Below are 14,624 nucleotides of genomic sequence, written 5' to 3'. Positions count from 1 at the left end.
GCTGTCCCTCAGCTCTTCAGCTCAAGGCTAGCGCTCTACCACTGGAGCCACAGCGCCACTGACGGCTTTTTCTGTTTATGTGGTGCTGAGGAATCGAACCCAGGGCCTCATGCTTGCAAGGTATGCACTCTACCGCTGAACCACCTTCCCAGCCCCTGATTTTTTTTAAATACTGTATTTCAGCTTATCAGTTGATGGAACTTTTGATGCAAATTGGTAGATGAATGAAATAGATTTCCTTGAAATAATTTCAGGAGAAGCTGAGTCCAATTCAGTCAAGCATCTCTAAACTTTATTGCCAAATAATCAGCAGAACTCAGGGCAGAGGCTTGATTCAAATGGTAGCTTGCCACCCTGGCAAGTACAAGGTCTTGATTTCATGTTCCAGTATCACCAGAGGGGAAGGAGGTCAGTTAAACAGAATCCTTGTGTTAAAAGTTAGTGGTAAGCCGGGAGCCTGTGGTTCACGCCTGTAATCCTAGCTACTCAGGAGGCTGAGATCTGAGGATTGCAGTTCAAAGCCAGCCCGGGCAGGAAAGTCCGTGAAACTCTTTATCTCCAATAAAGGACCAGAAAACCGGAAGTGGCATTGTAGCTCAAGTAGTAGAGCCCTAGCCTTGAGTTGAAGAGCTGAGGGACAGTGCTCAGGCCCAGAGTTCAAGGCCCACGACTGACCAAAAAAAAAAAAGTGGTGAGCCATGTGCCATTGACTCAGGCCTGTAATCCTAGCTACCTAGGAGGCTGAGATCTGAGGATCGTGGTTCAAAGCCAGCCTGGAAAGCAAAGTCAGGAAGACTCATAACTCCAGTAAACCACTAGAAAACTGCAAGTAGCACTGTGGCTCAAGTGATAGAGCACTAACCTTGAGCTGAAGAAATGAGGGACAGACATCCCAAGGCCCAGAGTTCAAGCCCCACAACCTACAAAAATAAACTGGTGGTTGGGAATGTGGCTTAGTGCTGAGTGCTTGCCTCGCATGCATGAAGCCCTGGGTTTGATTCCTCAGTACCACATAAACAGAAAAAGCCAGAAGTAGTGCCCTGGCTCAAGTGGTAGAGTGCTAGCCTTGAACAAAAAGCAGCTCAAGGACAGTGTCCAGGCCCAGGGTTACAGCTTGTGGGGCCTTCCCCCCGCCCCCCCGCACTTTCAAAAAAAGTGGTAGTCCAGTTGCTCATATCTATAATCCTAGCTATTCCAGGCTGAGATATGAGGACAGAATTCAGAGCCAGCTGTGGCAGGAAAGTCCTTGAGATTACCACCTCCAGTAAACCACTAGGAAACCAGAAATGGCACTGTGGCCCCAAGTGCTGGCTTTGAGCAAAAAAACTCAGGGACAGCGCCGGGCCTTGAGTTGTGAGAGCCTGAAAATCCAAGCTGTAAGACTGGGAAAGGATTGGGAGTGTGGAATGCCTTCTCTCAACACACTCTCAGAACTGCCGAGAATCCTTGGAGAGGTCAATCAGTCCTGGCTTAATGGGAATTTGGATTTCTATCCAGAGAGTGGGCTAACTCCATCCTAAACTGTGTGGGAGACTGGGGGTAGACTTAGGTTTATGCAAATTGTAAGCTCTCCTTCCCAGAAAAAGGTCATCTACTACTTATATACAAATACTGTCACAGGTCGAAGCTTATATTTTACTTCCCTTGCACAAGAGCAATAAAATCCTTGGTGACTGAAACCTTGGAATCTGAAGCTGGTGGAAGGCTGTAGGTCCCCTGCTATCCCAAACCTCAGTTCTACCATCTGGTGTCCATTATTGTTTTGTTCCCAGTTGCTGCTGGTTAAGGGGCATATGGTGGTGGCAACATTGAGTTCAAGCCCAAAGACTGACAAAAAAGCCAGGTGCTAGTTGCTCAAGACTGCAGTCCTAGCTACCCAGGAAGCTGAGATCTGAGGATCATGGTTCAAGGCTAATCCAGGCTGAAAACTCTATGACACCCTGATCTCCAATTAACGACCACCCCTCCACCCCCCACCCCCCCAAAAAAAGCGGTAGTGTGGCTCAAAGTAGTAGAGTGCTAGCCTTGAGCAAAAGAGCTCAGGGACAGTGCCTAGGCCCTTAGTTCAAGTCCTACCACTGACTAAAAGAAAAGTCTTAGTAAAGGAGGTTAATTTTGCCTGCTGTCATTAATACTGAGGAAATGTTAAAATTAATTAAAAATAGGCAAGGATTCATACTAACAAAGTCAGTTCTATTAAGCATTTTCTTGGATTCTAGGTTATATCCTTCAGGTAAAAAGCTATGTTTGGTTAATGTGTTCTGTTAATTTCTGAATGTTTTAAGTTACTATAAAGTAGTGGTTCTACTTTCTTGTAAAATATAGTTTGGTTCTTCGTGGGAATGGATTTTTTGAAATTATAAGTGGTTATTAAATATTAAATTTGATGTCTAAACTGTTATATCGCATGTGTTATACGTTTCATCACATGTGATAAATTTACCAGGTTCTTCTTTTTTTTTTTAATTTAATTTAATTTAATTTGTGAACATACTGTACAGAGGAGTTACAATTACATGGGCAGGATAATGCGTACATTTCTTACCAAGCATTGCATCCTCCTCCTTTGTTTACCCTTCACATCCCTTCCCAGCCTTCCCCCTCCCCCTACCAGTTTATTCTTTTACTAAAAATGTTTTCATTTTTTCTGTTAACTTCATTTTTTTGTTGTTGTTGTTGGTTGTGGGGCTTCAACAGGGTACTTTCCCTGAGCTTTTTTTCACTCAAAGCTAGTTCTCTACCACTTTGAACTACAGCTCTCCCTGTGTGTGCGTGTGCGTGTGCGTGCGCGCGCGCGCGCGTGTGTGTGTGTGTGTGTGTGTGTGTGTGTGTGTGTGTGTGTGTGTGTGTGTGTGTGTAATTGAAGATAAAAATCTCATGGATTTTCCTGCTGGATTTAAACTGCAATCCTCAGATCTCTGCCTCCTGAGTAGCTAGGATTACAAGGCTGAGCTACCAACTCCTGGTCAACTGTTTGTTTTTAACAGATCCTTTGGATGACATTGATTCATTGTAACATTTTAGACCATTATTTTTCAATGTGATGATAAAAACTTTTCTTGATTTCTAGTGAGTCTGGATTTGGGAAAGTAATTGACTTAGGACTTTTGCTTATCTTGAAATTTCTTTCAGGAGGCAAAACCTTCAACTGAGGACTTGGGGGATAAGAAGGAGGGAGAATACATTAAACTCAAAGTCATTGGGCAGGTGAGTTTCCCCTCCCTCCTTCCCTCCCTCCCTCCCTTTTCTTTTCCTTCCTTCCTTCCTTCCTTCCTTCCTTCCTTCCTTCCTTCCTTCCTTCCTTCCTTCCTTCCTTCCTTCCTTCCCTCCTTCCCTCCTTCCCTCCTTCCCTCCTTCCTTCTTTCCTTCCCTTCCTCCCTTCTTTCTTTTTCTCTAGGGTGTAAACATATAGGAACAATAATAAGACAAATTATTTTTTAAAAATGCATCTTTACCATAATGAATCTGTTGAAGGAAGGGGAGACTTAGTTTTGTTACTTTGCTTTAGATTACCTTAATTTTTCCAACTAGAACTCTGTTCTTATAAATCACTTTTCTCCAATCCTTTTCGCTTCTGGCATCTCGTTCTCTAGACTGGAGTCTGAATCGTATTAATTCCTTTGGATATGGTATTCCTTTGGATATGGTATATGCCATTTTCTGTGCCTTTTTGATGGGGGTGACAGGGCATTTGTTTTGTTGCTGTTAGAGGTTTATTTTGAAGAAATGCATTCTTTAATATACAAACTTATACTGGTAAGGTTTTTGTTGTATGCTGGTCCTGGGATTTGAACTCAAAGTCTGGGTGCTGTGCCTGAGCTTTTTTGTTCAAGGCTGGTACTTTACCACTTGAACCATAGCTGAACTTCCAACTTTTTAGTGGTTAATTGGAGATAGTCTTAGAGATTTTCCTGCCTGGGCTGGCTGGCTTCAAACTGTGGTCTCCTGAGTAGCCGGAATTATAGGAATGAGTCTCCAGTGCCCAGCTTACACTGATAAATTTAACTTCTAAGAAAGATTCTTTGTTTTATTAAACTTATAAAAGGTAGATATAAAGCAGCTTTGAGGATAATTAGTGTTTTGATGAATTGTTAATGATAAAAGGAATATTTTGGTGGAAAAATATAGATGACATGGTTAATGTTTCTATAGCATATATGTAATGATATGTATAATTAATTTTCTTTACACAAGTTAATTTATACAAAGAGAAATACTATTTCTTCTTTTATCTCCTTAGGATAGCAGTGAGATTCACTTCAAAGTGAAAATGACAACACATCTCAAGAAACTCAAAGAATCATACTGTCAAAGACAGGTTTGTATATTTAATGTTAAATACCATGCTTTTTCTTTTCTTTTTCTTTTTTTTTTTTTTTTTTGTCGGTCGTGGGGCTTGAACTCTGGGCCTGGGCGCTGTCCCTCAGCTCTTCAGCTCAAGGCTAGCACTCTACCACTTGAGCCACAGCACCACTTCTGGCTCTTTTTTTTTTTTTTTTTTTTTGCTTATGTGGTGCTGAGGAATTGAACCCAAGGCCTCATACATGCAAGGCAAGTGCTCTACCACTGAGCTACCTTCCCAGCCCTGCTTTTTCATTTTTTTAATTGAGGGTAGTCAAAAAGAAAATGATCTTAGTTAATTATTTTTGCCATTGGGAGCTAGAGGAAATCACCCTCATTTTATCATTTATCATACCCTCTTGTTGTTGTTGTTGTTGTTGTTGGTGGTGGTGGTCATGGTCATGGGTCTTAACTCTGGGCCTGGGTGCTGTCCCTGAACTCTTCAGCTCAAGGCCAGCACTCTACCACTTGAGCTACAGTGCCACTTCTGGTTTTCTGGTGGTTAATTGGAGATAAGAGTCTCATGGACTTTCCTACCTGCTCTGGCCTTGAACCGTGATCCTCAAATCTCAGCCTCCTGAGTAGCTAGGATTACAGGCCTGAGCCACCAGCACCTGGCTTATCATATCTTTAATTGCCAATTTGCTTGTTTGACTAGTTTCAAAGTTTGAACTAGTAAGGAAAAGTAACTCAGTTATTTGCTTGTGGCTCATGTTTGTAATCCTAGCTACTTAGTAGACTGAGATCTATGGATTGTGGTTCACAGCTAGCCCAGGCAGGAAAGTCTTTTTGTTGTTTGTTGGTGGTGGTGGTCAGGGGGCTTGAATTAAGGGCCTGGGCACTGTCCCTTAGCTAAGCCCAGTGCCACTTCTGGTTTTCTGGTGGTTAATTGAAGATAAGAGTCTAAAGAGGACTTTGCTCTTTGGGCTGGCTTCAAACTTCAATCCTCAGATCTCAGCCTCCTAATTAGCTAGGATTACAGGTGTGAGTGACCAGCACTTAGCTCCATGAAGCTTTTATCTCCAATTAACCACCAAAAATCTGGAAGTGGAGCTGTGGCTTAAGTGGTAGAGGGCTAGCCCTAAGCATAGAAACTCAGCACCTAGGCCTTAAGTTCAAGCTCCAAGACATCACACATAAAAATAGTAACTCAATTATAAAGACTTTTCAAATGAATGTTTCTTATTTTATTTATTTTTTTGTTGGTCGTCGGTCGTGTGTGTGTGTGTGTGTGTGTGTGTGTGTGTGTGTGTGTGTGTGTGTGTGTGTGTGTGTGTGTGTGTGTGTGTGTGTGTGTGTGTGTGTGTGTGTGTGTGTGTGTGTGTGTGTGTGTGTGTGTGTGTGTGTGATGGGGCTTGAACCTGGGTGCTGTCCTTCAGCTCTTCAGCTCAAGGCGAGCGCTCTACCACTTGAGCTACAGCGCCACTTCCGGTTTTCTGGTGATTTATTGGAGATAGGAGTCTCTTGGTCTTTCCTGCCCGAGTTGGCTTTGAACCGGGATCCTCAGATCTCAGCCTCCTGAGTAGCTAGGATTATAGGTGTGAGCCACCTGGCTGAATGTTTCTATCTTGATGGCTTTCAAGTGTATGTAACAATAAAGGCAAGTAGAATTGGTGTTTATTATGAAACTTCCTAGTAGAGCACTGGTGGTTCATATCTGTAATCCTAGCTACTCAGGAGGCTGACATCTGAGGATTGGGGTTTGAAGCCAGCCTGGGCAGGAAATTCTGTGAGACTCTTATCTCCAATAAACCACTAGAAAACCGGAAGTGGTGCTGTGGCTCAAGCGGTAGAGTGCTAGCCTTGAGCTGAAGAGCTGAGGGACAGCACCCAAGCCCAGAGTTCAAGCCCCATGACCAACAAAAAAAAATAAAAATAAAAAAAATCTATATAAACTAGGCGCCGGTGGCTCACGCCTGTAATCTTAGCTACTCAGGAGGCTGAGATCTGAGCATCTCGGTTCAAAGCCAGCCCGGGCAGGAAAGGTCGTGAGACTCTTACCTCCAATAAACCTCTAGAAAACCGGAAGTGTTGTGGCTCAAGGGGTAGAGTGCTCACCTTGAGCTGAAGAGCACAAGGACAGCGCCCAGGCCCAGACTTCAAGCCCCACGACCAGGAAAAAAAAAAAAAAAAAAAAAAAGCTATGTAGACATATTTAATACTAAATCTTCACATTCTAGCCTTTGATTTACATTTGGGTTCCACTGCTGCATGGCTATGTAACCTGGACAAGTTACTTAGCCTTTATGCTTTTTTCCCCTCATTAGTAGAATGAAAACACTGTAATAATCTATCACCTCTTGAAAGTGAAATGAGATAGCCAATTTAAAGCCTTAACATGGTGTTACTTAGGAGGCTGAGATTCTAGGATCATAGTTTGAAGCCACCCTAGGCAGGAAAGTCATGAATTCCAGTTAATCACCAAAAAAGCTGGAAGTGACTGTGGCTCAAGTGGTAGACTGCCAGACTTGAGCAAAAAAACTCAGGGACAGGGTCCTGTGTTCAAGTTTCAGGACTGGATCAAAAACAAAAAAAGTTACTTATTATAAATGTTACTTATCATTGTTAATAAAAATACATTTTTAATAAGTATAATTAGAATTAACATATGTAAGAAATAAGATATATTCTAAAGTGAAATGATCTAAATCAATCATCAAGAAATAAGTTTAATCAGTCTGTATTAAAATTGAATTTAGAAAATACAATGAATTTTACATTGTACCAGTGGTGCATGTTTATAATCGTAGTTACTCAAGAAGCTGAGGTCTGAGGATAGTGGTTCAAAGCCAGCCTGACCGGACAAATCCTCAAGACTCTTTTATCTCCAGTTAACCAGCAAAAAGCAGAATTGGGGGTGCGGTTGAAGTAGTAGAGCTACTATTGTGAGGCAGAAAGCAGAGCAAGAGTAAAAGGCTCTGGGTTCAAGCCTGGTGCTGGCATTTAAAAAAGGAGCAACAAGTGGGTGGTATAGCGCTAGCCTTGAGCTGAAGAGCTGAGGGACAGTGCCCAAGCCCAGAGTTCAAGCACCACAAATGACAAAAAAAAAAAAAAAAAGGAAATAAAAAAAAGAAAGCCACTTATGGCTTTTGGATCCTTATTATTTATTTATTTTTTGGTCGGTCGTGGGGCTTGAACTCTGGGCCTGGGCACTGTCCCTCAGCTCTTCAGCTCAAGGCGAGCGCTCTACCACTTAAGCTACAGCACCACTTCTGGTTTTCTGGTGGTTTATTAGAGATAGGAGTCTCACAGTCTTTCCTGCCCGGGCTGGCTTTGAACCGCAATCCTCAGATCTCAGCCTCCTGAGTAGCTAGGATTACAGGCATGAGCCACCGGTGCCTGGCCCTTATTTATTTATTTATTTTTTAATTTTTTTTTGGGGGGGGGGTCTGGTCGTGGAGCCTGAACTCTGGGCCTGGGCGCTGTCCCTCAGCTCTTCAGCTCAAGGCTAGCGCTACCACTTGAGCCATAGCGCCACTTCTGGCTTTTTTTTCTTTTTGCTTATGTGGTGCTGAGGAATCGAACCCAGGGCCTCATGCATGCAAGGCAAGTGCTCTACCACTGAGCCACCTTCCCAGCCCATGGCTTTTGGATCTTTAATTGGAGATATGAGTCTCTAGGATTTTTCTGCCCAGGCTAGCTTCTGTGATCCTTAAATCTTAGTCTTCTGAGTAGATGGGATTATAAGTATAAGCCAATGGCACCTGGATTAGTTTTTTAATATTAAGCTCTCTTGGTTGCACTGTATAAATTTAAGATTTGCTATTTGTTTATTTTTAGGGAGTTCCAATGAATTCACTCAGGTTTCTCTTTGAAGGTCAGAGAATTGCTGATAATCATACTCCAAAAGAAGTGAGTATCCTCTTGAATATTGTTTTTCCTTTTTGTCAGTGTGGAGCTTGAGTTCGTAGCCCAGATGCTGTTCCTGAGCTCCTTTGATCAAGGCTAGCACTCTACTACTTGAGCTACAGTGCCACTTCCAGTTTTCTGGTGGTTAATTGGAGATGAGTCTCTCAGACTTTCCTTCCTGGGTTGGCTTTGAACCATGATCTTCAGTTCTCAGCCTCCTGAGCAGCTAGACAGGGGTGAGCCACCAGTGCCCAGCTGAATTAAAAGAAACAAAGGTGTTGGGGTTGTAGCTCAGTGGTAGAGCATGTGCTTAGCATTCATAAAGTCCTGTTTTTTTCTTCCAACATAACAAAACAAAGTGTGTATGTACATGAATGCATAAATGCACATATGTTTTTGGGAGTATGCTAGGGTTTGAATGCAGGGCCTTGTACTTGCTAGGTAGGTACTGTCTGTCTAGTCTAGCCTATCTAGTTGGTTCTGCCAGTCTTGGGACTTGAACTCAGGGCCTGAGTTCCTGAGCCTCTCTGTGCTTAAGGCTAGTGCTCTGCCCCTTGAGTTACAGTACCACTTCCAGCTTTTTCTGAGTAGTTTATTGGAGACAAGAGTCTTGTGGACTTTCCTGCCCTGCCTAGGGCTGGCTTCAAACTGTCTGCCTCCTGAGTAGCTAGGATTGCAGGTTGTTTTCTTTTTGGCTTGTACTGGATTTGAACTCAGAGCTTTGTGTTTGCTTGGCTGGCACTCTTCCACTTGATCCACTCCTTCAGCCTAGGTTTTTGTTGGTTATTTTGGAATGAGAGTCTTTTGGAATGAGAGTCTTTTGGACAGAAAGTCCTTTTCTGTTTGAGCTAGCTTCAAAGTGCAGCCCTCTGGGTCTCAGCCTCTTGTGTAGCTAGGTTTACAGGTGTGAGCCACGGACACCCTGTTAATACTTCAATTTTATATAGTAAATCATTTGGGAAGTGAAATTGACACAGTAAAAAGAATAGCTAGATAATCCGAACTAGGAGGAGGATATAACTACTCTTTTTAGGTGTTGGAGGTAAGGTGTTTTGAACCTAGAGCTCTAAACATGGAAGGTAAATCACTAAGTGATATCCCCGGCCCTTCTAGGTTCTTTAGGTGAAAGAACTGTAGAGCACTTCAAAATAGTGGCCACATAATTGCAGCCAATTTTAAAATAGTGAATTTATATTCTCTTACTAACATTTTTCTCCTCTTACAGCTGGGAATGGAGGAAGAAGATGTGATTGAAGTTTATCAGGAACAAACGGGGGGTCATTCAGCAGTTTAGATATTCTTTTTATTTTCTTTTTCTTTTGCCTCAATCCTTTTTTATTTTTAAAAATAGTTCTTTTGTAATGTGGTGTTCAAAATGGAACTGAATACTGGCACTCCCATCTCTTTAAAACATCTGTTAATTTGATTCTAGTGCTCATTATTATCATTTGTTTTCATTGTGCTGATTTTTGGTGATCAAACCTCAGCTCCTTTCACATTGCCCTCTCATTTTAAAAAATGACGTATGTGCACAGAGAGGCCACTTTTCAGGACTGCAATTTTAGGTAACATCGACCAATGCGAGTGTTCACAAAGACTTTCCAATTGGCCCTGAAGTTCTAGCATGTGATTGCTTCACTCCTGGACTATGACTTTCAGTGGTAGATGGAAGTTTTTCATAGAACTGAACTGTGGGGAAAATGACCTTTCCTTAACTTGAAGCTACTTTTTAAAGTCTGAGGGTTTGGACCAAAAGAAGAGGAAGATATCAGGATTGGAATCAAGCTGGCAGACATGGTAAGAGTGATGCTTAACTCCAAAGATGGCTTCACTGAAGAGAAAGTGTTTTAAGATTAAAAAAAAATCTTGTCAGAAGAACCCAGAAAAGTTCTAATTTTCATTAGAAGTTAATAAAGTTGTTCATGAAGAAGTGTATACAACAGAACACTGCTCCTTTTGATTTTATTTGTACTTTTTGGCCTGGGACATGGGTTTTAAATGGACACTGTCTGTACCAGCCTCATTAAAATAAACAATATTTGTAAAAATCGCACTAGTGCTCATTTTATTTTAAATGTATAGAAGAAGAAAACTAAAGGTTTTCTTGCATGGTACTGGAAATCATTTGCATACGGTACAAGTATTTCTTCAGTACTGTATAGTGATGATGTTAATAACTTTCACTGAAAGTTACTGAAGTGCCTTCTGAATCAAAGATTTAACTAAGACCATAGTATCTTTGAAAATATTCAATGTTTTGCTTTTTAAAAAATTGACATTCCTGTATGGTGCATATAATGATAGTTACCCAATTCAAATGAATAAATGGGCATGCCAAAAAATTCTCAGTTGGTTTATGGTGATAATTTCAGTTACTTTAACAGTTTACAAAATGTCTGCTTAGTTATGATTCGGTATATTTACTTTTTTAAACCAGTTGTGGGTCTTGAACTCGGGGCCTGGGCACCGTCCCTAAAATCTTCAGCTCAAGTCGAGTGCTCTATTTGAGCCACAGCCCCATTTCTGGTTTTCTGGGGGTTAATTGGAGATAGGAATCTCATGAATTTTCCTGGCTTTGAACTGTGATCCTCAGATCTCAGCCTCCCTAGTAGTTAGGATTATAGGCATGAGCCACCTGTGCCTGGCTAGTAAATTTCTTCATATTTTCCTTTTAGTTACGTTGCAAATTGTTAAATTTTACATGAAATACAAATAACATTTATTTCTTTTAGAGTGCTAAACTTTTCCTTTTAACTCTAGTGAATCACAAAATTCAACATATTTCTGTATATATACAATCCTATTTCCACTGTTAATCTCAGGTAGAGTGCCTCCAAATACTTGAGAGCAAGTAAAATCTAACTGTTAACAACTTTTAAGTATCTATCTCAAGCTACTTGTTGAAAAAAAGTAGATTGGTTTGATCTTACAGACTACATTTGACTCCACATGAAAGAAATAATTTGAATTATGTAAATTAAAGCTTTGAGACTGTAATTTGACATTTATCATAATTATTAACAGTGCCTGGGAATAAGGTTCAGTTTTAGAAAATCCTCATGAGTTGGCTCTTTTTTTTTTCTTTTTTTTTTTTATGCTGGGCTTGGGCACTGTCTCAGATTTGTGCTCAAGGCTAGTGCTCTACCACTTGACCAGTTTTCATTTCAGCTTTTTTTTAAGTTAATTGGAGATAAAAGTCTTAATGGATTGGCTTTGAACCGTGATCCTTAGATTTTAGCCCCCTGAGTAGCTAGGACTACAGGCGTGAGCCACTGGTGCCCGGCAAAGTGCATATTTTAGCCAATATTGAACAAATCTGGCTATATGTAGTTTTTTTTTTGCTGGTCGTGGGGCTTAAACTCTGGGCCTAGCGCTATCCCTCAGCTCTTCAGCTCAAGGCTAGCGCTATACCACTAGAGCCTCAGCACTTCCGGTTTGCTGGTGGTTTACTGGAGGTAAGAGTTTCATAGACTTTCCTGATCTCTGCCCCCTAAGTAGGATTACAGGCGTGAGCCACCAGTGCCTGGCTAATAGGTAGTTTTAAGATTTTAATTTCCTTTACCTTTGTAAATGTCTGAAGGCTTCTCAGCATTTAGATGGAGCTTAGTAAGAATTAATTTTGTTTAGTTTTTTGAATTCTTCTAAATTGTTATGTTCTGCTATGGCTAAGTTAAAAATGTGCTTATCTGATAAAAGGACACTTCAAAGCAAAAATCTAATAGAATGTCACATTTGGAAGAATATCACATTGGAAGTAGCTTGTCTATCTGATGCTTGACTACAACTTCCTACATTTGTAAATGGGAGAAGTTAAGGTCCATAATGCTAATTTTCTCTACCTGGATGTTTTCCTTTAGTGGTTATTCTTCTATTCTTGGTTGAATTAGTTGAGATGCTCTTATCTGCTTAAGTACTATTGAATAATTTGAATAAATATGCATGTGGAATCAGCAAGTTAAAAAAAAGCTCAAATGACAATTTGAATTTATTACCCATGCATTGTTCTTGCTTTATATACCATACTGAGTTAAAGCATTGAGTCTAAGCAAATCCATCAACAACATTGAATCCAAATTAAGGTTTAGAGGCGTAATTTCTAAGGAAATCAAGTGAGCATTAGTGAGAAATTGGAGGGAATACCTAATACTGTTTTTCTATATATGGTCAAGTGGACCAATAGAAATTTGTGGAAAGACTTATTTGCTTGATGGTGTGATTTTTTTTTTTTTTTTTTAATGTCGTGGAGCTTGAACTCTGGGCCTGGGCACTGTCCCTCAGCTCTTCAGCTCAAGGCAAGTGCTCTACCACTTGAGCCACAGGGCCACTTATGGTTTTCTGAGTGGTTTATTGGAGATTAGACTCATGGACTTTCCTGCCCAGGCTGGCTTTTGAACCCTGATCCTCAGATCTCAGCCTCCTGAGTAGCTAGGGTTTCAGGCGTGAGCCACCAGTGCCCTGCTTGATGGTGTGGTTTTTAAATAAAATATGTGAGTTAGTCTTCAAGGCAAAGGAGCAAAAATTTAAGTTCCTTCTCAGGGCTCAAAATTAATCCTGTTAGAACTTTGGTGATGTGGAAATATTCTATATTAGTGCTGTCTGATATAGTAGCACTTGAAGTGTAGCTGCTTTGAAAGATGAATGCCTTTATTTTATTTTATTTTTTGGGTCCGGTCGTGGGGCCTGAACTCTGGGCCTGGGCACTGTCCCTCAGCTCTTCAGCTCAAGGCTAGCGCTCTACCACTTGAGTTACAGAGCCACTTCGGCTTTTTTCTTTTTGCTTATGTGGTGCTGAGGAATCGAACCCAGGGCCTCAGGCATGCAAGGCAAGCACTCTATCACTGAGCCAACTTCCTAGCCCCTTGAATGCCTTTAATAGCTACATGTTATGTATATCTTATGTGACTGTGGTGCTCTAGACTGTATGCTTCTGGGCTGTGAAAGAATTACCTCACAAAACATTTCTTTTTGCTCCCCTCTCCAATTTTTCTTTCTCACTCTCCCCGCCCCCCCTCCCCCCAGTCCTGGGGTTTGAACTCAGGACCTGGACACTGTCCCAGAGTTTCTTTTGTCCAAGTTTAGCACTCTTACCACTTGAGGCACAGCGCCACTCCTGGCTTTTTCTGTTATGTGGTACTGAGAAATCAGACCCAAGACTTCATGCATACTAGGCAAGCACTTTACCACATTCCCAGCCCATCCTTCCCCCAATTTTTTTTATTATCTTTAGTACCAAAAAGTTGCCATTTAACAAAGAAGTTTTATGAATACAGTGCATCTTGATCAATTTCATCCCTTTCAACATTTTCCTTTTGCTCAAGTGAACATTTGTCATGTGATTACAAAGACATTTAATGGTTGTGGGGTTAGGCTTAAAGAATTTCTATATGCATCAGCTAATTCCGAATTTTCATAATTTCCATATACCTGGAACTCTTTCAAACACATTAACTGGAATGAAATAGGTTGAATGTCATAAAGTTTTCAGTTTCAAACTGAAATTATGGATCTGGGTAATTTTATCCACTAACGCTGAAACTGTAGGTCTAGAACATAGATTTTAAATAGGTGAAGAGCAGTTGGGTAAAACAGAGTTTGTTGTGTGTAAGAGTGGGAATAGAAGTTCCAGAGGAGAAAGTCTGATGTGGATTCAGAAAAGCCAGGTGAGATAACTAATCAGGCTCAGGATGGAATTTTATTATGAAAAATTTTGTGTGTGTGTGTGAGAGAGAGAGACTACCTCTCAACTTACTTTTTAGTTTTCTTCTAGCCTTATGGCTTGGGTATTTGTAGGAACTGGAAATAAGAATAAACCCATGGTCTGGAAATGTTTTGTGTCCACTTCAAGCCACTGGCTTCCTTATGGAGTTCTCGGGTGAAATGAAATTGTTTCTCCAAAGCAGCTTTTTGCCTAAGGAGACAACCCCGCCCCCCCAGGTGCAAGAATAAGTACTCTAGAAATCTTTTAAGTTGGTAGAGCTTTGCTGGGTTTTAGATAATGTTCTGCATGATTAGTAACTATATAAAGTTTAGGGTATCCTGAGCATCTTCTTAGAAAAGCAAAAAGGAAGGCATAATTTACAATTCTTAAACTGGTACAATAAGAGTACCTGTGCTGAGCTGGGCTCTGGTGGCTCATCCTTTAATCGTAGCTACTCAGGAATCTGAGACCTGAGCATTTTGATTCAAAGACAGACTAGGCAAGAAAGTCTTATCTCCAATTAACTAGTCAAAATCTGTAAATAGAGCTATGGCTCAAGTGGTCAAGGGCCAACCTTGAGCAAAAAACTTTAAGGGACAGCACTCTGGCTTTGAGTTGAAGCCCAGAAAAGTACCTGGGCTGGTTATCACACAGTGAAGATGAAACCAAGTCAGTTAGCATTGTTTTAATCCTTGGTGGAATGAAGTTGAATATGGTTCAGTCCTTCGCTGTGTGT

At 41.0% G+C, this 14,624-nt stretch overlaps 2 protein-coding genes across 4 annotated transcripts in view; one reads left to right on the top strand and one right to left on the bottom strand.

The window, feature by feature from the left end:
• Nucleotides 1–3,120: 3,120 nt before the first annotated feature.
• LOC138809286 (small ubiquitin-related modifier 1-like) lies at nucleotides 3,121–10,238 on the top strand (the record flags this gene model as incomplete). The annotated part of the gene is made up of 4 exons (XM_069995841.1): nucleotides 3,121–3,207; nucleotides 4,241–4,318; nucleotides 8,122–8,193; nucleotides 9,416–10,238. Coding segments are annotated over 4 exons (306 nt in total), but the record flags the coding sequence as incomplete, so codon positions are not given.
• Nucleotides 10,239–13,248: 3,010 nt separating this feature from the next.
• Nucleotides 13,249–14,624, bottom strand: part of Kiaa2012 (KIAA2012 ortholog) — a 116,966-nt gene continuing 115,590 nt past the window's right edge. For all 3 annotated transcript variants that reach the window (XM_069995836.1, XM_069995838.1, XM_069995837.1), the window contains exon 22: nucleotides 13,249–14,098. In XM_069995836.1, the coding sequence (XP_069851937.1) occupies nucleotides 13,960–14,098 (139 nt within the window). In that variant the 3' untranslated portion in view covers nucleotides 13,249–13,959. The remainder of the gene's footprint in view (nucleotides 14,099–14,624) is intronic.

The sequence above is a fragment of the Dipodomys merriami genome, unplaced genomic scaffold, assembly GCF_024711535.1.
Source record: "Dipodomys merriami isolate MVZ:Mamm:240054 unplaced genomic scaffold, mDipMer1.0.p SCAF_49, whole genome shotgun sequence".
Classification (NCBI taxonomy): Eukaryota; Metazoa; Chordata; class Mammalia; order Rodentia; family Heteromyidae; genus Dipodomys; species Dipodomys merriami.
This window is presented reverse-complemented; position numbering and strand designations above follow the sequence as displayed.